This window comes from Callospermophilus lateralis, chromosome 3 (genome assembly GCF_048772815.1).
Source record: "Callospermophilus lateralis isolate mCalLat2 chromosome 3, mCalLat2.hap1, whole genome shotgun sequence".
Lineage (NCBI taxonomy): Eukaryota > Metazoa > Chordata > Mammalia > Rodentia > Sciuridae > Callospermophilus > Callospermophilus lateralis.
Window position 1 is genome coordinate 157,796,605 of NC_135307.1, and position 27,554 is coordinate 157,824,158.

The following is a 27,554-nucleotide window of genomic DNA, read 5'->3' on the forward strand; positions in this document are numbered from 1 at the left end:
AGGGGCCCGGCAGGAGGGAGTTTTTATAGCCAAATCTAATGGGGTCTCTGGGTCTGCAAGCTGCCTTGTTGGTGTACAGTGATTGGATCATACAGAGGTTGCTAAGGTGTCATCTTCTGCCTTCAGGCAGATGGGGCAGGGGTCAGATGTGGGTTTCTGTTGCACCAGATGAGCGGGGGGTGGAGTATTTAGTCTTGAGTGGGGTTGAGTGTTCAGACTTGATGCAAACAGATGATAAAGGACCAGACAGAGAGGGGTTTGGGTGCATGGGTTATCCTGCAGCTAACATTCATTCAGCCTGCCCTGCAGACAACTTGGTTCAGCCTGCCCTGCACCTAACAAGTCCCCCTCCCCAGTTGCTGGGATTATAGGTGTGCACCACTGCGCCCAGCTTGTTTACTTCTTATTGTAGAAAATATTAGAGATGAATGAAAATAGAGTAAACTCCCATGTACCCTCTCCTGTATTTAACAATGATTAACCCATAACCATTTTTGCTTCTTCAACATCCTAGCCCACTCACCAACCTCCTACCTCAAGATATAAGTAATACTGAAGAAAATACCAGGAAAAATATCATTTCATTCCAGAGAGAATTTTAGTAAACACATCCTACCCTTATGGGAAAGAATGCCTTATTTGAATCCTCTGTCAGCTAATCTGGGATTGTCTCTAGATGGTGCCAACATTTTGGAGCAAGAGTTCTCCCAGTGCTAAGGACATGAATTTTGACTTACCATCCTCCAGTAATTATTTACAAAAGCAGTTATGTTTTGAAAGACCATGAATTGAGCTGGGCATCAACCAATCTTTGTAATAACAAGCTATGGCAGATGAGGATCTTTGAAAATTACTTGATAATTGGGAAAAACCTATTTATTGGTCAAAGTGGACACTCTGTCTTGAGTCATTGATTTCTTCGGGCACAGGGATCATGATTGCCTGAGTGACTATGACTGTGTCTTGGGGTAAATGGACACTTGGGAATTCTTACTGCTGATAATGATGAATTTTTATTACAGAAAATACTAATTAGTTCTATTTAGAGGTTTTAGGCCAGTTTAAAACTGTACTTTCAAGAACAAGTTTGCAAATGAAAATAATTTAGAGAGAAGGAATTTCCTTAACATTTAAATTTTTAAATTTTAAATTTTTATTTTTGGTACTCAGCATGGAACTCAAGGGCATTCTGCCACTGAGCTATGCCCCTGGCCCTTTTTATTTTATTTTTTGAATTTTGATACAGGGCCTCACTGTTACCTAGACTAACCTTGAATTTGAAATTCTGCTGCCTCAACCTCCTAGTAGCTGGGATTACAGACATGTATCACCGTATCTGGTTCTTAGCATTTTTTTTTAAAGAACTATTCTTATGACATATCATGCAAGAATATTTGGTTGGGGGAGATTGTGTTTGGATTAAAGATATGGGGTTTGGGAAAAATATTTTGTTGGTTATATTTTTGGACCTGAATCAACTCATCAAAATTCTGGTTAGAACATACTAGCTGCAGAGAGACAGTAATCAAGCCAAAGCCAGGCTCTTCTCATAAGAGGATCCCAGATTTCCATTACCAATTATATTTATTTATTTATCTATTTATTTATTTTTAAAAGTAGACACCTTTTATTATTATTATTATTGTTGTTGTTGTTGTGTGGGATCGGGGATTGAACCCAAGGCCTTGTACATGCTAGGCAAACACTCTACCAACTAAACTATATCACCAGCCCCTGCCAATTATATTTAACTATCAGTTTTATGACATTGATTTGATAACTTCAGATACCTGTGTCTGAAGGGATTTATTTGGTTAGGGCATGCAAGGATCTAGGGTTATATAAGTCATGGGAACCAGAGACACTTCATACCCAATGTTCTCAGACTTTTATCTATTCTCACTCTCCAAACACACACTTCCAAGTACAGCATCATAATTTTCAGACTGTAGAAGAAGTTGATAGAGACTGTATTGTGCTATTGAACATCAGCAATGGCGTTTTAAAAATATTACGAATTCGAATTTTATTTTAGTCTTTCTCCTTTTCTGTATTGTAAGCCCTGGAATGTAAGACGTTAACTAGTCAACTAGCTAACTGTAAGCACTGGTACTAAGTCACCTGGTCCAATGAGAATCTACCCTGGCCACTCTCTGGACATCATGCTTCTTGCAAAAAATAGTAAAAATGATATTTAAAAAAATCTGGACTTAGAAATAATTTATATCATGGGTTTAATATTGTCTTTGACTTGAACCCTACTCTTTGACCAGGGAAGGAGACCACATGAGCTGTTGTAAGATTATAGCAGAAACACTTTTAAAGCATACAGATACAGATCCATGGGACCAAAAGCCTTTTTTTTTTTTTTTTTTTTTACTGTTTCAGCAGATTGAGTGAAAATAGTATTTAATTTTTTTTTTTTGTTGTTGTTGTTCTTTAGAATTACTTTGCAGTAAGTAGAGAAAAGATCTCTGGTTCCTAATTTTTCTTATTATGAACACATTAAAGTAGCAAATTATTTCTAATTCAACAGAACAAAATAGTCAAAAGATAATTCTTTGAGGAGCATTGTAAGATTTAAAAAAAAAAATCCATGAATGTGGAGAATGTAATCACTAAGAGGAAAAGTTGCGATATGATTCAGTAAAACATGGGGATGGTTTTGCTGGTGATACTCAAACCTTAAACAAAACAAAGCAATATAAGATCCCAAGCCTATTGTAAGTGATCCTCCCAAGGCCCCGTTTACCTGTTGAACCAGTCGTCTGTGTAGCGAGGGTAAGGATAGGGGTCATTGCTGCTGAAGTCATAACTTGCTTCGGCATTCTGAAAAACACAAGGTGTCTCATTAGGTTGGGAAAGCCAGCGGCACAGCCAAGTGAGAGTGCTGTGAGCACACTGTTTTATGCTTACAATCACCACCAGAGCGCTGTGCTAATGTTCTGCACCGGACCAGCTCATGCAAAATTGTGGCAGAGTTGAGACAGGGCCTCACTGTTCCTGGAGCCTTCTCTCTTTTCTGTATGCCCTTGGCCTGGCTTCTTCCTCTCACTCCAATTCAAGTCTTCAAGGGGTGAGCAAATTTGAGCCCCAGTGTTCTCCAGACCTATTTTCATTTGAAGCCATGGTCCCCCTTGTGAGTTTGGCTGATTTCATCCAGAATTCAGGGCTGCTGGTAACTTTGTTGGATACTTCTTGGACTGATGGCCAGAATGTTCTAGTTTTCATATGACAGGCGAGAAGGGCTGCGGAGTTTTAGAGTTTCTCGGCTCACTTCCAGCTCCCTATTTCAGACTGGCATAAGGCTCATCTCCTTTCCCCTTATAGTATAGCTGCCCAAGCTCCTAATCTTGTCTGCAATCAACCTTAGTTATTCACTCAATAAATATCATGAAGAGTCCAATACATGCCAGAAACATTGCTGGGAATGGAGTGCAGCCCTGGCCTCTTGCCATCTTTAGCTTAGTTAGTGGAACAAACAGCAAAAGGGATCAAAAAATCAAACACACAATTGCAAACTGTGATAGGCATGTATTCTTACACTCTACAGTAGAAGGTGGGCGGGTCCAACCTCAGGGAGAAAGTATTTTGTTTGTTTGTGCTGGGAACTGAACCCAGGACCTCACACATGCTAGGCAAGCACTCTATCATGGAGCCACATCCCCAGCCCAAGGAGGGTGAAATTCTACGTAATCCTGTACTTCTACTTTTCCACTGAGAGTCTTTCCACACATAAGTCAATTACATACTCTCTTGAGCAGTATTTAAGTGGTTTCATGTTTGTTTTTATTTTACATTTAAGTCATTAGTTAGCTTTTTATCTTTGCCAATGATGAGAGGTGACCCATTATCATTTAGTGAATAATCCATTCCTTCCTCATTGCTTGCCTGGGGAGGCTGATCTCTGAAAGTTCCTTTCTTCTCCTCTCCTTCTCTTTGTTTTTGGGCTCTCCAATAAAGACCCCAGATTTCTTGGTTCACAGTACACATGGACCCAGGGAACACTGAGTTGGATTTGCATTCCAGCTTTGGTACCTCCTGGTTCCATGGGTCCTGGGACATATTCATAAATTGTCCTCCTTGAAGAGCTAAAACACTTTAGTTTGGGACACACCTTGGTGTGTACACCTAATGTATTAGTGGCATAATGTTTTTAAGAGCAAATTGACTCATTCCATTAATATTTGTATTGATTTGGTGGGTCTCAAAAGGCTGCAAGTCACCAGTAGTTGTAATGATCAGCATGGTAGCACAGGTCAAGTGTCCAGAATCTGAAAATCTGAAATCTGTAATTCCCAAATTGGAAATTTTTTGAGTGCTAACAGGACACCACAAGTGGAAAATTGCACACCTGAACTGATATGTCTGGTTGTAGTGAAAATATAGGTGCATTAAAGATATTGCATAAAATTACCTTCAGGCTAAATGCATAGGTGTATATGAAACAGAAATGACTTTCATGTATAGATTTGGGTCCCACCCCCACGATAACTCATTATAAATATGCAAATATCTCTAAGTCTGAAAAGAAATCCCAAATTCAAAACACTGGATGAAGGTTACTCAACCTGTACTAATTTATTTAAATAAATGTATGTGGGCAGAAGTCACCTTGAAATTTGGTTCTGTCATTTTTCCTTGAATCAATGTTGTTTGTTTTATTGGTCCTGGGGATTGTATCTCTGGGGTGCTTAATCACTGAGCCACATGGTCAGTACTTTTTTATTTTTTAGACAGCATCTTGCTAAGTTGCTTAGGACATTGCTAAATTGCTGAGGCTGACTTTGAACTGTATATGAAACAAAAATGACTTTCATGTATAGACTTGGGTCCCAAGTTCTTCTTCCTCAGCCTCCTGAGTCACTGGGATTATAGACATGTGCCACCATACTTGGCTTTTCTTGAATCTTGAACACATATATCCTTTATTTGTAATCTAGGTCTTTGCTCAACCCCAGTTCACTAGAGAGGAAGTCCGTCTCCACTAGCCGTAATGATTGGCAGGACCCTAGTTTCTCTTTTCCTCCTCCACTTAGAGCCCCAATTACTTTCACTTGTGAAGTTTAATTCTGTATCTGTAGTGCAATCCTTGTCTTTGGGAGAACCTCTCAGATTTCACATTTCATGCACTGCTCCACCTTGACTTCTTTTGAGATATTTGGATTTCAGTTCTTTTCAGGGATACTGTTTTAAAATAAAAACTTATTTATCTTCCTTAAGTATATTCTGTTATCTTTGACCTTCTCTGAAGTTTTCAGAAATAAGAGCATTCTTAGGTAGAGTTAGTGGGGCAGGAATATTGAGAAAAGTACAACTTAATAATTTTCTTTTGGTCTTCAAGGTGAGGTTGCTACTTAAACAATAGAATTGGAAGAATCTTTGCTAAATCTGGTAAATAGAATGCTCTGATTATCTTAGGTTAAATTTTAATCTAAGATGAAGCTGAATAGGGAAGTAGACATAAGTAGCCATTGTGAGGCTCCTCAAGAGAGCCCTAGTGCTGTATCTTTCTTCTGAGCTATGCTCTTGGAGTGAGATGAGAGCATGGTACAATGTCCAACCTCAGAGAGGTCTAGGACTCGTTCAATGGCAGGCACATGGAATCACAGATCAGGAGAGGATCTATGCAGCATCCCAGCTGATGGTCTAGAGTAGCCCTGCTTTGCATTCCCCTGGGTTCCAGAACAGAGCAGGGAGTGGCAGAGTACTCTGTAGGAGGCTGCATCTGGTGAGGACCCGACATTGAGAGCCAGCTCACCTAGATAGTTCTGGTGGTCAGGACCACAAGGATTCAGGGTTTAGGTTGGATCTGCATGAATGGATGACTGAGACCAATGGGAATGGGGTTGCTGCAGAGCCAAAGAGGACAGATGGCAGAGGGCTAGCACCAGGATCCACGTCTCCTTCTTTCTCATGCTTTTAGTCCTTCAAAGCTTAAGAACAATTCTAGAGACAGGGAGGGTGGAGACAAAACCTGAGTTGACCAATATCCAGTTTCTATCATCAACACAATTAAGGTGGCAGATAGAAATCTAGTTACAGAGAAACAGAATTTCTGCACTTGATACTTAATGGCTGAGTGACTGGCTTTATAAGCGTTACACTCTGGCTTACTTTTCTGGCTCATAATTACCACTTGGGGCTGGGTTGAGGTCTCTTGGCTCTCATTCCTGACTCTGGAGAAGATGGCTTACCCTGAGTCGGTGGGGTATAGAAGGAGGGAGTAGGAAATTCTGACAGCAGAACTTTAAGCTGAGAACCCTTGAAACTCTACAGCCATTTTATTTATTTATTTATCCATGTTTTTTTTTTTTTATTGGTTCATTTTAGCTGTTTATAACAGGGGATTTGTTGTCACACAGTTTATATACACACAACATAATAATATAATTTGACTCTACAACCATTTTTATAAAAAGAAGAAAGACCATGTGTCATCTGAGGTCAAATTTGCCTCTCAACATTGAAATAGATGATGACTTAGGAACCCTAATAATTTTGTTTTCTTTACAATGAATTTGATGACTAATGATTGATTCTTTGGGTAGTAGTCTGCAGTAAGCTTTAAGAAAAGCAAATAATTGTTCTTTTTTGGCTGTATGTTTTCTGGCTAGAAATCAAATCGTTGATAGCAAGAAAGAGCAGTGAGCAATTTTTTTCAAGAGTTCTGTTTATGCTTTTATGGTCAAACTGAATCATTTATTGATTCGAATTATAAATGTCTCCTAAAAAATTATTTGTGTACAAGAGTAAGTTAAACTGGTCTTGAATTATATTAGACTTTTCTATCATAGCCACCAACATGGACATTTGAGAGTAAGTAGCGTTTTGGTAAATAGAATGCTCTGATTATCTTAGGTTAAACTAGATGCTTCTTGTTTGTACTTGACTAACTTATTTCTAAAATACATTACTCTATTTTCTTGCACTAGAAATCCTGTTTAGTGAACATGATTTAATCTTTGATGATTCAGGATCAGGATATTCGGAGTCATCATTAAGAACTCGAATTATCATTGTATTATGTCACAGAAAGTGAGAAGATGGGTTGGATCCAAACTGACCTCAGGGCTTCCCTGGAAATTATTTCTGGAAGAAACTTCTCATAATGACTCATTTTTTGCTTACAGAAGTTGAATGCAGGGGGAACCCCCCCATCTCTGCTATTTAATAATATTAAGGCTTAATTTCTGAAAATTTGAATACATAGAAAACAAGACTATACTTGCTCTTGGCTAGAAAGTCTAATAATTATGGGTTTGGTCATTGTTTGCACTTTCCAAATAGATGGCCTGCCAGCATGCACACTAAGCTAAGAAAGGACAAGGGGAGTGCTTATTTTCACAAAGTCCTCTGTCTTGCTGTATCTGGAGCTGCATTTGTTGCACAGGCTGACCAATGGCATGCTTCAGATGCTGCATCTGGTCTCACTGTGAAGCCTGGTGTGGAGGACGGATGGAAGTTCCTGAACCCAGTGGTAACCAGGCCTACTGCTTTCACATCTGCAGAGAAGCTTCCAAGGCCCCTGAGATTGAATCTGGCTCTGAAATTGCCACCTTTATCTCTAAATCTGGAATTTATGTCTTTGGGACTAGTGAGCCCCTCTTGCTGGACTGCACGAGACGTGTGTCTGCAGGTACCAGCTTGTTGGAGGAGAAGAAGGAGAAACATTAAAGTCAGAAAGATCTGGTTTTTGGCCTTGAACTTTTAAAATTTTTATGTTTTGGGAACCACAGATTCCTCATTTTAAAAATGCAGACGATACAACCCTTACTACTTGGTTGCTGTGAGGGTGAAATGAAAGTATGATGGATTCAGTGTGGGCATTCTCTCATCTCTTGCTCTTTTTGTGCTTTTCTCTTCCTTTGATCACTTTCAGCAGGAGCCACAAAATAGAGCCCATGGGTCGCATATGACCCACCACTTGTTTTCTGTAAATAAAGTTTTATTGGAACACAGCCACATCTATTTGTTTACAAATTGCCCATGACTGCTTTTGCAGCACAACGGCAGAATGAATAGTAGTACAGAGGCCCGCAAATCTTGAAGTGTCCACTCTCTGGCCTACAGTTGGAAAGAGTTTGCCAATGTCTGATCCATGTGCTAAGTCACTTGTGCTCCCTGGATGTCATCTGATGGCCTAAACTATAACATCTCATTCAGACCATGTCTTCCTGGGAAGTCTCATTTCATGGGAGACACCTGTCTTGTGTCCTGTCCGTCCTCTCAGTGGGCTGAGGCTGTTGTAAAGAATCTGGTATAAGTCATACTACATTAAGAGGTCTTTGAAGCTTATCCTTCTGGTGGCTCATATCAATCAAAGGTGAGTTGTCAAGTAAGTTGCCACAGTCAGAAATGGGCTCAGTCCACAGAGGCATCGATGGAGGTCATGTAGAGGATTCTTCTATGGGGAAAAAGTATTACCATATTTTTTTTTTTTTTTGGTACCAGGGATTGAACTTAGGGGCACTTCACCACTTGACCACTGAGCCAGCCCTATTTTGTATTTTATTTAGAGACAGGATCTCACTGAGTTGCTTAGCACCTGGCTTTTGCTGAAGCTGGCTTTGAACTCACAATCCTCCTGCCTTAGCCTCCCAAGATGCTGGGATTACAGGCATGCGCCACTGTGCTTGGCTTCACCATGGTTTTTTATTATCCCACTGCCCATCATTGATTGAGGACATCTCCTGCAGACCATGAACCCTCTAATTCTTCTTTCCACCCACAAATGCCCCATTTCTTTCCAAGGTCAGATTCTTGTCCTTGAGTGGCCCAGTGTGGCAGGTGTTTACAGTAAGCAGCCCTCTGGCATGCAAGGGGTATTTGCCCAGGTGAGATGGATGCATTTGGTATCTGATGCACAGGCCTTATTCATCTCTCTGTTTTCCAATGCCAGGGATTGAACCCAAGCCCTCATGCATGCCAAGGCCTCGTGCATGCCAGACAACTGCTGTATCTTCAGCCTCATTTTTCATTTTAAGGTTACACTTCATTTGCACTCTGACAATACTGGGCTCTTGTAATAAGCTGTTACACTTAATATGGGCATCCGTGGATGTGATTGAACAGATACTTTTAGAGCACCGAGGGACAAAACTCTGTGATCTGACTACACAATTGGGGAAGTAGTTTCTAAATCAGGGCTGTCATGTGCAGTTGTGACTTCCACAAGGTTGCTTGACCAAGGAGAACAACTGGGGGCTGTACAGGGCTTGAGAAGCCAAGTGCTTTTGGGTGGGACTTTAAAAAAGATAATTGGCCAGGCCAATGGAACTGCCCTTTTCTCATTTGTCTACTGGAGAGGGCATCTTTTCTAATTTGATTGCCCAGAGGGAGGATGCTGTTTTGCAATTCACTCACTCACCTTTTTCAATTTTGCACAAATGCACTATGTATGTACCAGCATGTCTACAAGCTACAAGAAATAGGCCTTTGTAGTTAGAGTCATATATAAGCCCAGACCTTGAAGATGTTGAACCACAGAGATAAAATGTCTTCTGTGAAACATCATCTAATACAAGACTTAAATAATATTTCAAACAAGAGGATAGGTGATTATGATCATGAGTATAGCATTGCATGATTAATTGCCAATGCAATTCCACAGCTATAGGAATTCAGAACAAGAAACCACATCACATTTGTCCCTTTACTCTGGATTGCTACTTTCCCTGAAGGCATTTAACCAAATAACCCAGCTAGGAGCTGTGTAACAGTATTAGCTGAAATTGCACTGTGTTCATGGACTAATGAAAGAGAAATGAGCTTCCCTAGATAGACTCTCCAACTGCAACCATATTGCCCCAGAACAAAGCTCATCTGTATGGAAACTGAGCAGAAAAAAAAAAGCCCAGTCCATTAGCACCTAAAGAATTTTGCTATCGCGCCCACTTGCATCTAATATGGTCATGCTTGAATGTTCCCAACTGTGCCTATTTTGATTTTCCTCAAATAATTCTCCCACATGCACTGGTTTAACGATAATGTTCAGCTCACTTTTGACTGAAAGCAACATTAAAGGGATTTATGTCTATATTAAGTCTGGCTGTAAAACTTAATGAAATTTAACATTTCTCCGGCACTTGAAAAATTAAAAGATGCGTAATCAGAAATTTGTTTGAAATCTTTCTCCTGTACACCTAAAGTTTCCAGAGTAGTTTATTTTTCTAGTGATACAGCATTCTCTGGTTGTGGATTCGCCAGCTCTCATCCTTCCTTCTTGCTCCTGGAAATTCTAGCAACTTCTCTAGTTATTGGAGCACTCGTCAGATAAGAAGATGATATGACCTCATAGTGAGACACATGGGATCATCGTGTTCCAAGCCACTTCCTGGGCAACTGGACTTTTCTTACTTCCCAAGGCTGAGCAACTCAATCCTTTGGCCCTCATTACTATACACATCAGCTGATTTGTAAGATGTTTTAAGCCCTAAACATAAGAGGAGATAGTAATAATAATAATTCCTAATGGTGAATGCAGTAACCAAAATTAAGAGTGCTTTTATTTTTTCAAAGGAATTTTTGGATCTTTTATTTTATTATATACCTCCCAAAACCCTGTGGGGTACATAAGAGGGAAGGAGTGGGCAGTTACTCTTAGCAACAGTCAAGGCAGCTCCTTGGAGTCTTTCTGACAGTTATCTTTGCCTATCTATGTCATCTTGGCTTGTCTCACTATTTTAGATGTGTGATGGAGCCTGCATTCAAGTAAGACTGATTCCCATGCATGAATTTTGAGATCTTCCCTAAAAGCATGAATTCTGAGGCTGACCCGACGTATTGAAGAGAAGAGAAGCTGCCAGGAGAATTAATCTCCTGGAGCTGGCTTCAAGACAGACTTCAAAACTTGGAAGGAAAAATTTTACAGCTGTATTTGCATTACCTGCCACCTCAAATCGAGCATTTCTTTCAGTTATGGATGGAGTATAAACCATGGTATGATTAGCAGTACCTGAGAGCCTGTCATGAATACTTATTTTCATACCACATTAGGATTGTTGCAGATATGCTGAAATGTCTTTCAGCACACCCCTACTTGCCTACCAGATTTTGTTATTTAGTGCATTAATAAAGAAGGACATTGGTTGCCATTTCATAAATGTATATTTTTAATCTTTGACAACCATGAGTTAATACAATTACCTTTTTTGGTGCTATGGTCTGAATGTTTGCTTCCCTTCAACATTCGTATGTTAAAATCTAATCCCCAAATGTGTGGGTAATTCAGAGGTGGGGTCTTTGGTGACTAGGGTCTTGAAGGTAGAGCTCTTGTGAAGGGATTAGTGCTCTATTAAAGAGGTCTGAGAGACTTGTTTGTTCCTTCTACCATGTGAGGACACAAAAAGGCACTGTCTATGGGGAACAAGCCCTCATTCAAAACGAATCTACTGGCAACATCATATTTTGACTTCCAGCTTTCAAAACTGTGAGAAATAAATTTTTGTTGTTTGTAAATTTCCCAGTCTCAGGTATTTTGTTATGACAACCCAAACAGATTAAGAAACTTGGTTACCCTCTGCGTTTTGATTTAAGTACTTAAAATATTACTTTCAGAACAAAGGAACACAGGCACTTGTGTACATGATTGGTGTGCAAGTTGGTATAATCTCTTTGAAGATAAATTCAGCAATATCTACCAAAATATAAAAATAAACTATTTGACCCAGTGGCCCCATCTCTAAGAATATGCCTTAAAAATATATTTCCATATGTTTGAAAGATGTGTGTTTAAATGTATTCATTACAGCCATGATTATAATAGTGAAAGACTAAAAACAACCTAAATATCCAACACTGGGGATGAGTTATAAGTTATAGTGCATTCATAAGATGCAAAACTGCAGCTCTGGCAAAGAACGAGACCTGAGGCCTACAATAAACTCATTCCCAAGAAATATTGTTAAATAAAAAAGGCAATGTGTACAATGCATGCATAATGAGTTCTCATTCACATAGAAGAAGGGGATATATTTAATGGTAAACATATAATGCATTCCTGTAAAGAATCACAGGAGCCTTTTTAGAAAGCTTTGGCATTTAAGTTAGTGTAAATTTTTGGGACATGATTACAGTAAGTAGCATATACTGAATGTTTATATTGTGCAAAAACTTTTTTAGATGTTTTATGTATATTAGCCTCTCCTTATAATGCCCTTATGTGGGTAGGACTCTTATTATTCTATGAGCAAGGAAATTGAGACACAGAGAGGTTGAATGCTTGCTCAAGGTCACACAGATAATGAAGGAAAAAGCAAAGATTTAGATGGAGCAGTCTGATTCCAGAGCCTCTCTCTAACTAATGATGCAATCTATTCTTTGATATATTTATTTTTTATGTGTGCATTATAGTTGTACATAATGGTGGGATTTGTTACATATTCTGACATTCATACAACAGAACAATATAATTTGGCCTATAATTTGGCATTTCCTGGTATTTCCTCTTTCTCTCCCTTCTTTCCTTTCCTGTTGTCCCTTTCTTCTACTCTACTGATGTCTTTTCAGTTTTCATAAGACCGGCCCTGCTCTCCACCATCTTTCTTTCCCTTTTTCCTCTGTAGTTTTCACATATGAGAGAAATCATATGACCCTCAACATTCTGAGTTTGGCTATTTTGCTTAACATAATGTTCTCAAGTTTCACTCATTTTCCTGCAAATGACATAATCTCATCTTTCTTTATGGCTGAATAAAACTCCATTGTATATATCTACCACATTTTCTCTAATTTATCCATTGATAGCTACCTAAGCTGGTTCCATAATTTGGCTATTGTGAATTGTGCTGCTCTAAACATGGGTATGCGTGTACTGCTAAAGTGTGGTGACTTGAATTCTCTAAAGTGGTATAGCTGGGTCATATGGTGCTTTTATGCCTAGCCTTACTATGCAATCTTGTTTCTCAGCATTAAAATCATAACCACCGCATTCAACTACATGCGGTGTTCCAAAGAGAAAAATAAATACCTAGCACGTTAAGAGAATAATTTAGTGCATTTACACCTCAGAGCATAAATAGACCATTCTGTTTAAATCCAATTATGTAAATTGAGCTAATAATTTAAATCCCCACACTGAGACCCACTTCACTAAAGAGTCAGGGAGGCACACTCTCGGACTTTGTGGGGTTTCATTCATTTTTTTTTTAAAGCAGTTTTATTTAGTGAATTCTCTCTTCCAAGGTCGATATAATGCCTTTGAGGCCTAAACTGGCAAACAGTTCTCCAATGAGAAAGTTAATCCTACTGCTTCTGACTACGGGATTCAATCTATTTCTTTGTGCTCTGTTGATTATGTTCTTCCTCACAGAGGTAGGATTTTTTAAAACTAAAAATTCTATTCTAGGTAGGACAAATAACATCAATGACTGGGTTCTTCAGAATCTGAAATTTTGGAAATAATTCCTTCTTTTGTTTCTTTTTCCTGGAACCTCTTCAGTACTATGTGGTGGCCCTCAGGTTTCTGAGCATAAGTTGAAACTCATTGGCTGAGATTGGAATTTCATAAGAGGCTGCATTAGTTTGGATCAGGAATGTCCACCAGAAACCCCTGCTCATGGTCCTATTGGGAGGGGGTGGGACCTTTAGGAGATGAAGCTTAGTGGCAGTTTTTTGGTCATTGGGGGCATGCCCTCAAAAGGGGATTCTGGGGCCCTTGTCTCTTCCTCTTTGTCTGTTTCCTTCCGGGCCATGAAGTGAGCAGCTCTCTTCCACCACACATTCCCCACCATGATGTGCTGCCTCATCACAGGCTCAAAAGCAATGGGTCAATGAACCTTAAACAAACATCCCAAACTATGAATCAAAATAGACCTTTCCTCTTTTTAAGTTGATCCTAACAGGTACTTTGTTACAGTAATGGAAAACTAACTCACACAGATGCTTACCTGTAGTTCCTGCTCCCCACTTAAATAACCTTGGCATTGCAAGGCAGGACTGTGTCTCTTTTCAAAATACACCTTCATCATTCTTATTATGAAGGTGACAAAGTCTCTGTTAAGTGTTCCCATGGATTTAAGACCTCCCTATACTGGTTATTCCTTCTCCTCCTCTGACAGAGGCAAACATTGGCAGACAAAAATATCCAGCTTCAGTTGCTTTCACGGTATTTACTCTGACAATCAGTCAATATCCCCACATATGTCAGGGGATATTAGTTGTTTTGTTTTCTGTTTGAAATAGTGATTTATAGTTTACTTTTAAAATATATGTATTGAATGTTTAAAAAGTGATATGACTTAAGGAGACGTAGTAGGTAAATAATACCACCACTCACAAAAATCATGAAGGTGTGTTGTGACTGGTGAATGTTGGTGAAACCCTATAAGAATGTATTGTAAAATTTATGGCTTTGACTTCTAGAGTTATCAGTGGAATCTGCTATTCAAGCGGTCCAAGAATTAAGTCTTTATATGGGAGATTTGGAAAAGTAATGGTAAAGACTTTCTGTCCTCCAATGTCATTCTGCCCCTCATCTTTTTGGCATTATAGCTTCAGTACTTCACATTCTGTAGACGTAGGTCTTCAAAGGTCTCCGTTCTTTTATGCATTTAGCCAATTGTTTATTATTTATTTATTTTTACTGAACAGACATTTATCGATTACTATTTGCCAGTCATTGTGCAATAGCAAGTCAGGATACCCTTAGCTGGGGTACCCTATTAACTCTCTTGAGCTAATATATTAGATGCAGAATTTTTAAGGAGGCCAGTTAACAGTGGTTCCTAACTCATGTAGCACAAGAGAATTTCCCGGAGAGCTTTTGGAAGTACAAACACTTGAGCAACTCCTTGAATTCTGACTTATTGAGTAGGGCTTAGACATCAGTAATTTAAAACACATCAACCAAACCTCTTCAATTTTTATTTATTTTTTTGGTAGTGAGGATTGAACCCAGGGGCACTAACCACTGAGATATGTACCCCAAGTACCCACCTTTTTAAAATTTTTCATTTCGATACCGGGTCTTGCTAACTTGCTGAGGCTGGTCTTGAACTTGCAGTTCTCCTGCCTCAGCTTCCTGAGCCTCTGGGATTACAGGTGTGTGCCCCAACACCTGGCTCAAGGGATTCTGATGTATAGCCAAGGTTGAGGACTGTTGAGCTAACCCTTTTGTTAATAGCACAGATTATTTGCTAATAACACACCTGATTGCTTAAAGTGTGGTCTGTGGACCAGTACCACTGGAATTACCTGGGAACTTGTTAGAGGTATGGAGTCTCAGGCCCTACTCCAGATGGGCTGACCCTGCATTTTAACAGGGTCACCAGAGCATTCCCTCTATGTGTTCAGTTGGTGTCAGGTTTGCCTTTGGCTTCCTCACTTCCTCTTTATTCCTCCACCATCTCCCTCCTATCGTCGTCTTCTCCCACTTTTCTCTTCTTCCACTTCTACCTAGACTTTTTGAGAGGAAGAAATTGAACTTGATAAGCCATCCATATCTCAGCATGAATAAATTCATTCCATTGCCCTTCCCAATATGATCTGCTTTCGAAGGAGAGAATGGGTAGCGGAAAAAGCTAAAGAATGCAATTTCTAATAAAAAAGATTAAAAAACAGCATTTTGGGAGCATCAAGAACGTGTCCTGCCATTTTTCCTAATGAAGTTCTTTCTGTGAGAAAGGTGAATTCTGAAAACAGAGCCATCCCAATGGATTTTTATTTTTTTATTTTTTTGGTTCTGAAAGAGAGGGCTGATGTGCCCAAACAAAACAAAACAAAACAAAAAGTAAGATGAAGTGTGTGATTACTATGTATAATATTGAATTCACTTGCTTTTGGCAGGCGAGGGCTGTTGGGGGAATTAATTCTGCAAGAAACCAGAGTAGAAGTTCAGAGTGAAAGGTTTCCTGCTATTAAATAAATTTTGATGAATATTAAGGTCTGCATTATTTTTGCCTCCTGCTGCTTAAAATAAAGTTTCTGTCAAAACTTTAAAAATACATTCAATTATAGACAAATGAAATGCCAAGCTGCATTAACAACAATAGGAGTCGAAACATTCCTTTTAGAATGTGTTTATATCTCAGTGAATGCTTCCCCCCCCATCCATTCTCTGTTCTGAAAAAGAAAGGACATAACATGGTATAGGCAAACTAAAGCGAACACTATTGGTGAAAATGAAGGGGCACATAGGTATCCATCAGTACGCTGTGATTCCGTGTGCAGTCCTTGCTTGGCCCCATCGTCCAGACTTGACCTCTTTGAGGATCTATAGATCCGATTGAAGCAGATCCAAGCTCATGACCTATCCCACTTGGGTGACTGCCCCAGAGCTGGTCCATTCTCCCAGCCTTGTGCTAGCTCTGCTGGATTTCTCCAGTTTCCTTCATTGCTGAGGTCTATCTGTGCCGCCCACGATGGCAAACTTGACCTTGAGCGAGCCCTATCAAAGTGACTTTTACACAGTGCTTCTTTTGTAACTGGGTTCTTTTAACTTTCATGAAGGCATTACCTACCTTCCCTTCCCAAACTACCTTGAATTAAATTTATTTCTTAAGGAGAGAGAGAAAAAAAAAAGCCACTTGGAGCAGTGCTGTGATAGTGAGGCACTCTCACTTCATTACCCATCCTCATAAGGAGAGGGTGATGCAGAAGCCCTGGATAATTTGAGGTGGAAGGAAAAGACGGGATGTGGGTTTTAGAAAGGCAGGGGAATTGAGCCTTGATAACTCAATGAGAAGGCAGGGTGCGCCATCTTTCAGGGTGTCTGTAGGGATTTCCTCTGGGACTCGGGACAGAAGGAGGTCAGCCCGTGGTTGGGCTTAACAATAGCCTCTGTTATGGAACTTGTGGGGTGCAAGGTGGAAGGGGCTGGGAGGAGCTGGCTCAAAAGGCGATTCAAGCCTGATTCTTACAGTCCCACAAAGACGGAGTGTGCTGTCAAAGCCGTGCAACAGCAACCGTGTAAATCAGCGCAAGGAGAGCGGAGACACGGCTCTGGAAAAGGAATCAGGAGATAATGTAGCAGCCAGGGTCTAAATTTGTGTTGTCAAGGTGACGAGGTACGAGTTAATTTGTGTTCCCCTCCGTTTGACTGGGTGTTCTCTGATGCTCTGGACATTATTCAAGGTTGTTTCTAGCCCGGTCCCCTCTGTAGGTGTTCTTCCTGTTTTTGAAGGGCAGGTGAGGTCAAGGCCACTACCTTTGAGCCCAGATGTCCTGGGAAAGATGGAGACACTAATTTATCCCTGCCTCTCCCACCCCCAGACTGATTACACAACTTCAATATCACCTGCCTTTCCTTTTATATCCCTAAAAATAGCAAAGATGAGTTCATTGATAGCTGAGTCACCTCATCGAAGGGGTAGATCTGTCCAAATATCATTTATTGGAGATTTTATCTTAAGCACATCTTACACAGTGTTTTTCCCTCCTGTCAAAACATGGTTAAATGGATAATAAATATACCACACAGATATCTGCTAGGATCTACACACACGCTTTATGTGCAAATTACCTATGTGTAAATTCAGCACAAATTAGTCTTATTTGAACCTCAGAGCAGTTTTGAGAATTGAGGATCATAACTCCCAGGTGATAGATAAGAAAACAGACTTTCAGTGAGGTTGTGGGATTTGCTCAAGGTTTTTCATCTTGAAGTGGTTGAGATAGTACTAGAAATGAGATCTTCTGATTCAGAAACACACTATCTTCTCTCTGTGCTATTTACAAAGCATTCTGATGTAAAGGGTTTTTTAAACAAAACAAAACAAAACAAAACATTTATGAGACTACAAGTACCTTGCTTAGCCCAGCACTGTGATCCTGAGTGGGATTACCCAGACCTAAAAGACATTAAATGGCCTCAAGACTGAGGCTAACAACAGGAGGAGGGAGACTCAGCACTTTGGGTTCCCACCCACTTTCCCACCAAGAATAAACCAAGCTCAAAAACTTGTGAGCTATCTTCTTGCTTGTTTTCTTTGGCTTCAAACAGTTCGTCTCTGCCTTGGTGATCCTTCAGGATGATCATGCTAAGAGGAGAAGATGCACTTAAGCCTTGGGAGATGAGTGGAATGGGAACATGAGGGACATTGTAAATATCTCAGTGTTTATAGCTAAAAAAATAAATGCCAAGTGGACCAGTCCCCTTTCATGAAGAAGTTGTTTGAGTTCTACCTTTGAACGAGACTGATTTTATGTTGTTCTCTTCTAATGTAAAATGTGACCAAACACAAAAGACAAAGCCAAACCCAAAACAAACAAACAAACCAAAAAAACCTGATCCCCAACTGTTCCTTTTATAGCTATTCACCATTTTAATTGGTTTTGAAGCCAAAAAAAAAAAAAAAAAAAAAAAAAAAAAAAAAAAAATCTGTGATGGGAATCCAACTTCAGAATTCCTAAACTGTGGAAAAGTGATTACAGCTTTCATTTGGGGCTAAGCCTACACCTTATTAAGATAAGACGGAACACTAGTATCCACAGGAATCGCACAATCCCTTTGTGCGTGGGGGTTCCAGCAGGTGGTTAAGCACGCTGGTTCCTTGGGAAGGAAACACTCTGCTCTAGACCTTTTCCAGGTGACACTGTATGACTCTTGGTGTGCCTTGGCATCCCCGCTTCCACCATCATTCTTGGTGTTTGAAAGAACCAGGAGAACTCCTAGGACCTGCCTTGCCTTCTCCTCCCACGACTCCCCTCAACCGAACAACTCCACTTCTAGTCCATCTCGGCCTCTTCTTAAGGCCTTCTTATAACCCAGAATGGTGACCCTGTCAAAACCGCAAAGGCCAGTGGCTCATTCTCCCCTTTCTGCTTCTCTTATTCTCTAGTCACCAGTGCACCTCACTGGGGCCTGCATAGGACCCACGTCTACTCATTTTCATTTCTTTTTTCTTTTTTCTTTTTTGAGGACTTCTCCAATCACTGCGCACTTTCTCTTAACACTGGACTACATCCCCCAGAGCTTTCCGTATTGAGTTCTCACTTCTTAGCGTCACACTCTCACTTCTTAGCGTCACACTCAAGGCCAAGTCCACCGTCTTTATTGCCACCAGCTTGTTGAAGCTTAGAGGTCCAGATGGTAAATATTTTAGGCTTTGTGGGTCTTGTGTTCCCTGTCACAATGACTCACATCTAGCTTTATAGTGGGAAAGGAGTCATCAGTGGTGTGTAAATGGGTATTTCTGTGTTCCCATGAAATCTTATTTACAGAAAAGAAAAAGATGAAAAAAAGAAAAACAAAGAATAAAAGAACAACAAAAAACATGAGTAGGCAATAGTTTACACAAAGATATATTGAAGTCTTAACTCTGACATGGAAGCCCAACTGGCCTGTCCCCACCAGGAAATGTGACCTCATTTGGAAACAGTGTCTTTGCACATGTAAAGAGAAGATGCGGTCTTACTGTGTCCTAAATTTAATTGGCAGTCTCATACGAAAACCATGTGAGAGACAGCGTCACAGAGACAGGCCGAGGGGAAGACACAGATGTAGACTGGGACTGTGATTGGGGCGATCCGTTTCCCACCACTCCAGTCATATTTCACCACTTAAATATGGGCAGTTCCAATATTTGGAACTGGGCAGATTAGCAGGAGGTTCTAAACTGTTAGTCTCTTGGAAGCATTAACCTTTAACATTTAACTTCTCGTTACTTGTATATAGTAAATGTAGGTATCCCCCAAACTCCTTCTCTTTCCTAAAGTGTTAGTATCATACCACTCTTATTTATAACACACTTAGCTACGGCAGTGTTGTAAGCAGCATTATTTCCATATTTTAATTGCATTTTGCTGTTTTTATTTTAGAAAAATAAGTGGAAAATGGGGAGATGAAATGAGCTGACACTAGAGATAAAAAATAGAGGTATTATAAATGCGATAAAGTTGAAACGAGATAGAAATCATTAGGTGTGTTGCAAATAGCAAAATCTGTAGCCCTAATCACTGGATTGAAATTAGCTGTGTTCCGTTGTGATAGGACAGAATAAAAATTTTGAAAATATTCTGTTTGAAGATAAATCACAAAAAATTATTTCTAAGACTTAAAATAAGGATTGCATAATTATGATAATTTTAACTTTTGAAAAAAGCTTTCTTTGGGAACATAATCCTCCATGATAAATGCACATTTAGTGTTTGAATTAGTGAGCTGCACATATTTTCAAAAAAAAATTCAAATGGAAAAATAATCAGAATTTCATTTGAAAGTTTTTCATTCAGTTTAAAATATCTCAAGATCTTTTTGCTTAGAAATCTTTATAAAAATTTTAATATACAAAAACTGATAGGAAAACAAAAGGAAGTGAAGTCTCTTTGCTTAGCTTGACACAGGACCTTAAGTAAAAATGGACAAGCTATTTTTCAGACTCACTGAGTTGAAGGCATCAGTCCACAGCCTGAACTCCTTATCTGATGCTGGAGACAGAGCTGGGATGGAAGGCCAGACAAGGCCAAGCCACAGCCTGATCACTCCTATACCAATGCTGCATAAACAAGAACGACGTTCAGAGGAGAACTCTTTCAACCCCAGGAGCAACTGAACTTCCAGATATATTGAAGTCTTAACTCTGACATGGAAACCCAACTGGCCTGTGGGACAGTTACATTTTCTAGAGAATAAATAGCATTGGTTTAAAATATGACCCAGAAATCCCAAGATATAGGAAATCTTAATTCCACACACACTGGGTGTGAATATATATGGAGATTTGATTTCTAATTACTCCAACTGCAAGTCACTCAAATGTCCCCAAGTGTAGAATGATAAACTGTGATACATTACATGATGGAATATTATGTGGCAATAAAAAGAAAGAAGTTCGTATGCATAACCATAAGGATGAATAAATAATACATGCATGAAAAAAGCTAGACTAAAAAGTCTATGCAGAGGGTGGGGGGAATGGGGGTGTGGGGGTATAGGGGGTATATTTCAGGTGCATGCTTGAAATCCCAGCGGCTCAGGAAGCTGAGGCAGGAGGGTCATAAATTCAAAGCCAGCCTCAGCAAAAGCGAGGTGCTAAGCAACTCAGTGAGACACTGTCTCTAAATAAAATACAAAATAGTACTGGGTGTGTGGCTCAGTGTTTGAGTGCCCCTGAGTTCAGTCCCTGGTACATGCCCCCCTGAAAAAAAGTCTTTCTCAGGGCTTGTGGTATAGCTCTGTGGTAAAGCACAGTTTAGCATGTATAAGTTCCTGGGTTCAATTCCCAGTTCCCTCCAAAAATAAAAACAAAAACCCAAATGCTATCAAGAATATGACTCTATTTATACAACAGCCTAGAAAAGACAAATCTAGGATTAGAAAGCAGATCTGTGGTTACCAGGGACAGAGGGTGAGGCTGGGGGGGGGGTCGACCACAAATGGCTATATGAAGGAATTTTTGCGGGGGAGGGGATGGGGATGCTCTGTTTTTTGATCAGGGAGTTGTTTACATGATCTTATGTGTTTGTCAAAACTCACAGAATGGTGTGCTGAAAGAGAAAAATTTTACTTTATGTAAATAAAAAGTGAATTAAACATAGCAATTGGCTACAAGACTAATTTCATGTGCCAATGAATAAAGATAATGCTCTTATCTTGGTAGAGAATCATGGATGATTTTCAGTTGTAATTTCGGGATGCATTGCTTTTTCTGTTAAACCTTTATTTTTGTTTATTCCAAAGAACTACTTTTAAATAGTTGACTTTTTTTTTTTTCCTTTTCTTTTTTTGGTGTTGAGGATTGAACCCAGGGCCTTGTGCATGCCAGGTGAGCACTGTACCACTAAGCTACATCTTCAGCCCGCAACTGACTAACTTGATGACTGGGTAGGCCATGTATTCTCTCTGACTTGGTCAGCAAGATGCTAAGGTGCTGCCTTGGAGTTCTTCCGTTCTGGACATTTTATCATAGGAGCAGAAATGCTTAGTTTCCTTTAGGATCCTATTCTCTCGGGTTCAGAAAGAATTGAATTCTAATCCTCACCAAATTACTCCCTGGATAATTTGTAATCTTCTCAGGAGCATTTTTTTTTTCTCATTTTGATCTCCAAGAGAGGGTAAATAAAATAGAAAGAATATCACAAGAGTCAAAGACCATCCAACACCCTTGAAAAGCAGAGTTGGAGCGGACCCTTCAGTCGGTGCTGGTCTGGAAGTATCATTTCCTGAAGGATGAGCTGTAGATACAGGAGGGGCTCTTCTGTGTGTCTCAGCAGGATGGAGCGGCTTTGTTTCTGAGAATGCAGCCACATTTGGAGAGTGGGGGCTGTATCCATTTCCTGGTCTATCTCTTGCCTTGTTACTCAGCATTTAAGTCGGGGCTTTGCTGGCGAGGAAGGTCCTCTGCAATTCATCTTCATTTCTGATTAATTATGGCAATTGACACAACACTGTTTCTATCCCTAAATCTATTAACTAGCAAATGTTCAAGCCATAGCCTCTTAACTCTCATTAATCTCATTGCTTAAGAGTTTTTTTTTTTTTTTAAATCATGTGTTTTATTTCCTCACTATGGAAATTTCAAGTCAGCAGTAGAATCAGGGACATTTTGGCTTCAGCTCCAACTCTGCTTTCTAAGGATGTTGGACAACCTGAATATTGGGACATTCTTTTTCACTTTATTTTTCCCTCTTTTTGAGATCAAAATGAGAAAGCTGCTCCTGGGAAGACTGAATTATCCAGCGAATAATATTTTAAGGTTTATCAAAATTAAAATTGCATGTACGCCTTGGCCCAGATATTTCGCTTCTAGGAATTTATTCTAAAGGGATATAGTCACATAAGGATTCAGAGATCTATATTCAAGAAAATATATTCATCCTGTGGTTTATAATAGCAAAACTTTGGGGGAGAACCAAGATGTCAATCATTAGAGGCTTGGTTAAATAAATTATCGTGTGTCCATCCTGTGGGAGAGAATATGTTGTTAAATAAAGGAACAGGTTGCACAATAAGATGTATTGTATCATTTCAGTTTTGGAAGAAAAAAATCTGGAAGGACCCACGTAGAATTGCCACATCGCCAAAATTGGAAAGTGAGTGGGATTTACAGAGGAGGAAAAAAAGGAGAGGAGAGAGAAGGGAAATTGCAGTTTTTATTTTATCTATACTTCTGTAATGTTTGAATCTTTTCAAGTTGAACAAGTGTTGCTTCTATATTAAAAATGCAAATATAAAAAAAGAAGAATGACGCTCTTCTAAGAATCTGGTAACCAGGCTTAAACAAGGCCCTTGCAGACTGTACAGTGACAGGAGAGTTTCCAAGCGTCTTGACTTCTCTTATCTCTTTTATGCTTCTGATAACCTGGGGAGGGAGGTGGGCAAATTGGAAAGCTTAAGTCTTCAGGACATGAGCTGATGTCACTCTCATTCTTCCTACTTTCCCAGGGCATCTTCAGTAGTGACCACTTTCTAAATCGGTTTTCTTTTGCTAATAGTTTTTTTTTTTAATTGCATTTTTATTTAGGTATGATTTAGGTGTAGTAAAAGATGTGATTTTAAATGTGCAACTTGATACATTTTGAAAGTCTGTGCACCTATGCAAACATCACACTAACCAAGATACAGAACATTTTCATCACCTTGAAGAGTTAGCTCAATACATACTGCCCTTCTCCGTTCACCTCCACCTGTCTCAGGAAACCGCTGCTCTGATCTCTATCACTGTGTCTTAATTCTGCCTGTTTTAGAACTCCCTGTGAGTGGAAGAAAGCATGTAGGTACTCTTCTGTGATGGCTTTTAACCAACGTAAAGTCTTAGGATTTGCCTATTTTCTTGTATTACTAGTATTCCATTGTATGAACAAATAACAATTTCATTTACCCATATACTTATTGATGGGCATAGGAATGACTTCCAGTTTTTGCTAATATGCATAGAGGTGCTATGTATATGTGTTTTTATGAACATAGGTTTTCATTTCTCCCAGACACATCCTTGGGCGTGGGATTTCTGCTTGTATGCTAAGTGTGTGTTTGATTTGGTAAGAAACTGCCAAACCTTTCCCCAAGAGGATTGCTGCACTAGACATTCTCGCTAGCAATCCATGAGGTGGCTGGTAGGTTTTGCCCTCACAAAAACTCACCCTCAGGCGTGTCTGTAGATATTTGCCTCTGGAGGGTAGGCCACAGCACGCACTGTACTGAGGCTTTCTCCATTCTAGTCACCAAAGAAAAACAGGTCCTGGTTCTTTCCCCACCAGCTGGATCCAGAAGACTTTTAGCTGGTAGTCTCTGGAGCTGCAAAATCTAAGAAAGCTCCAGACCTGACCATAAATATATTCAAGACCTTTCCAAATACCAAAGAGCATTTTTTCTTCAGGTTCAGTCAATACTTGTTTTTCACTTGATAGATCTCCCTTTCTTTCTGCATTCTTTCCCTGTATCAACACGTGTGGGCATATCCCCTATATCATGTATATCCTGTGTTATCATATACCACATATCCCCATATCACACCTGTGTGAACTGATGTCTCTTGCTATTCCTTCTGAGATCTTTTGCTATTTGCACATCCAGGTCCAACATTTCTTAGGGCATGCTGAGCCTACCATGGGCTTTGTATGCAGGGTCATAGGTATGGGTATCTATCTTGATGATGGTCCTATTTACATGGCAGGTGAGATTTTCAGTTATGGTAGTGACATACAGTTAACTTTAAAAAAGGTATATTAAGTTAAAAAAAGCAAATTGAGTGAAAATGATTAAATAAATAAATGCACAGTGGGTCATGAGAATCCTGATTTGATTTCACATTTAGAAAAACCTCATCTCTAGTACAATTCCTCATTAGCTATTAAAGACGCTTTGAGCAGCTTGGTTGATCATAATAATCAAAAGTGATTTACTAAGCACCCGTTGTCACTCAGGATATAATGAGCCCCAAAGTAGATATGGGTCTCTGCTTGGGACTGAACATCAATGATACTGTTACTAAATATATTCCTGCCAAAATCTTTGTAATATCTAACTCTCCATGATATATAAAAAATCTGGGCATCCAATTAATTTCCGGATCAGTACTCTGTGCTTTCTGATTAAGCATCATAAATGCTATTCAGAGCTCTCCGTGGGTTGGTCTGAGTTCCTGTTGATGGTGGAGGGAGGTATATGGCTCTATGATGATTCTGCGTCTGTATTTCTCATTGACAAGACCCCTTTCAGGGCCCTAGTGCCTGGTCTTACCAGGTGTCTAATGAGGTCTGTGCTATTTGACAGTGTTCGATCTGCTCTTTTTGGAGATACCTGTGTTATAGATATCATTTTAAGTGCTTCTGAGTCCCCCCCACCAGAAAGAGGGAAGTAATATTTAGTGTCTCCTAAACTTAGGTACTTTATATTTTTTTCTCTCTTTTTAGGCTATAACTGTTCTTTTGCAAATGAACTTTCACCCAGAAAAGCCCCCCCCCCTGTATGTTCTCCCCATTTCCATTCTTGCCCACCCCCAGTCCATCTCCATAGCAGAAAGATCTTTGAAAAATGCCAAATCTAGGCACATTATCCCCCATTTCCTTCAAATCCACATAAAAGGATCAAATCCTTTTGATCTTTGGATGAAGTTGCAAATTCTTATGGCTCACACTCCTACACAACCGATTCTTTTTCTACTTCTCTAGTGTTATCTCATGACATTTTCTTCCTAGATATATTTCTCTCTTCTCCCAACACACACACACACACACACACACACACACACACACCCACACCCCCCCACACCAGACTTTCTCAGATCACTGAAAGAACTCAGGACCTTTTGCTGCCATATACCTGGCTCACTCCTCCTTATCCTAATGCATCAGGGTAGGGATCTCTTCCCCAGGGGAGCATTCCTCCACCCAGCAGCCCAGGTGAAGTTCCCTGTCTGAAACACCTTTACAGCACTCGGTCAATACTGAGTTCATCTATGCTCTAGCGTGTGACAGGATTCTCTTTCTTTTTTAAAGGCTGAATAATACTCCATCACAGGAGATACCACATTTTGCTTCTCCATTTACCTGTTGACAAACCTCTGGGGTGGTTCTACACCTTGGCTATTGTGAATTGGTCTTCTGTGAACACAGGTGTGCATTTTAACTTTTTTAAAAAATATTTTTTAGCTGAAGGTGGACACAATATCTTTATTTTAGTTTTATGTGGTGCGGAGGATTGAATCCAGTGCCCAACGTGTGCCAAGCAAGCATTCTACCACTGATCCACAATCCCAGTCCTACATTGTAAATTTTTAAATACTTATTTTTATCTTATCCTTTAGAATTGTCTTCCTTGGACATGTTTTATAATGTACATAGTCCATCATTTTGATAGCAGTTAATACACTGTGTGAATGAATAACTCTGCATACATGGGGAGAGAATGCTGAATTTTTATATAGTCTGATGTGTGATTAAAATATGATTATAGCAAATAACTGCAGTTATAAGTACATAATCATGTCTGTAATTGTTTCTGTTGAGTCTGTTTTACCTTCCAGATGCTTGAGGTCATTGAGGGTAGAAACTAGGCTTGCTTATGTCTCTGGATCCAAGCTGGTCCTGGCATTTATGACCTTACATATGGTCAGACGGACCCTTATAACCAATAGATTATTGCAGAATGGCGGGGTGTGGCTTCTAAGGTTAGAACACAAAAGACATTGTGACTTCCATCTTGTCCCCCATCTTGGGTCACTCACTCTGGGGAGGAACTTTGTCATGTTATGAAGACACTCAAACAGTTCATGAAGAACCACACATGAGAAGGAACAGAGTCCTCCCACCAACAACTGCCACCATGAGAACCTTTTTAGAAGTGGATCCCCCAGCCCCAGTTGAAGTTTCCGCTGACAGCAGTCTTGGCCAACATCTTGACTTCAGCATCACGAGAAATCCCGAGACACCCAGCCAAGCTGCTCCTGAATTCCTGAATGATGGAAACTGTATGAGAATTAAAAAAAAAGTTTCCTTTTATGCTGCTAAACTTTGGGGGTGATTTGTTCACCGCAATATGTAACTAATACAGTTCCTGGTATAAAGTCGCACTCAAATTGTTTTTGAATTAATAAATGAAAATATATTACTCTCCTTTTGTATTTTGAGAATATGCAACTCAGAGACATTGATTAACTTGTTTCAAATCAGAGTACTGAAATTCTAGAGGCAGGATTGGACCCAGGTCCACCTGTTTGCATGATCCTTATTAGTGCCGTTTCTATTGAACTTTTTTTCTCTCTCCTGAAGAAAGAAACCTTACTATCTAGCTGAGAATTCTCTTAGTGCAGAATGTCTTACTAATTCCACCCAAACAGGGTCACACAGTGGCTCCTTAGTGAAAAGTATGATCCATTGTGGCACTGGAAAAAATATTATAGCTTATTTTTAGCTTGAAATAAAAATATATTTATTTTAGTTGTGGTAAAATGCATTGCCCTCTTAGCTATTTTTAAGCATACAATTGCATTGTGTTAAGTACATTACTGTACTTGATTTTTTTCATCTTGCCAAACTGAAACTCTACACCCATTAAACAACTCTTCCTTATTTTCTCCCTCATTCCAGCCCCTGGTAACCACCACTCTTTCTGTCTCTATGAATTCGATTGCTCTAGATGCCTCATATAAGTTGATTGTACAGTATTTGCCTTT

The 27,554-nt window shown here is 39.6% G+C and overlaps 1 protein-coding gene across 2 annotated transcripts in view; it reads right to left on the reverse strand.

Moving 5' to 3' along the window:
- Pcsk2 (proprotein convertase subtilisin/kexin type 2) overlaps nucleotides 1-27,554 on the reverse strand; it is a 260,446-nt gene that overhangs the window by 52,487 nt on the left and 180,405 nt on the right. For both annotated transcript variants that reach the window (XM_076848938.2, XM_076848936.2), the window contains one exon: nucleotides 2,753-2,829. In XM_076848938.2, coding sequence (XP_076705053.2) covers nucleotides 2,753-2,829 — 77 coding nt within the window. The remainder of the gene's footprint in view (nucleotides 1-2,752; nucleotides 2,830-27,554) is intronic.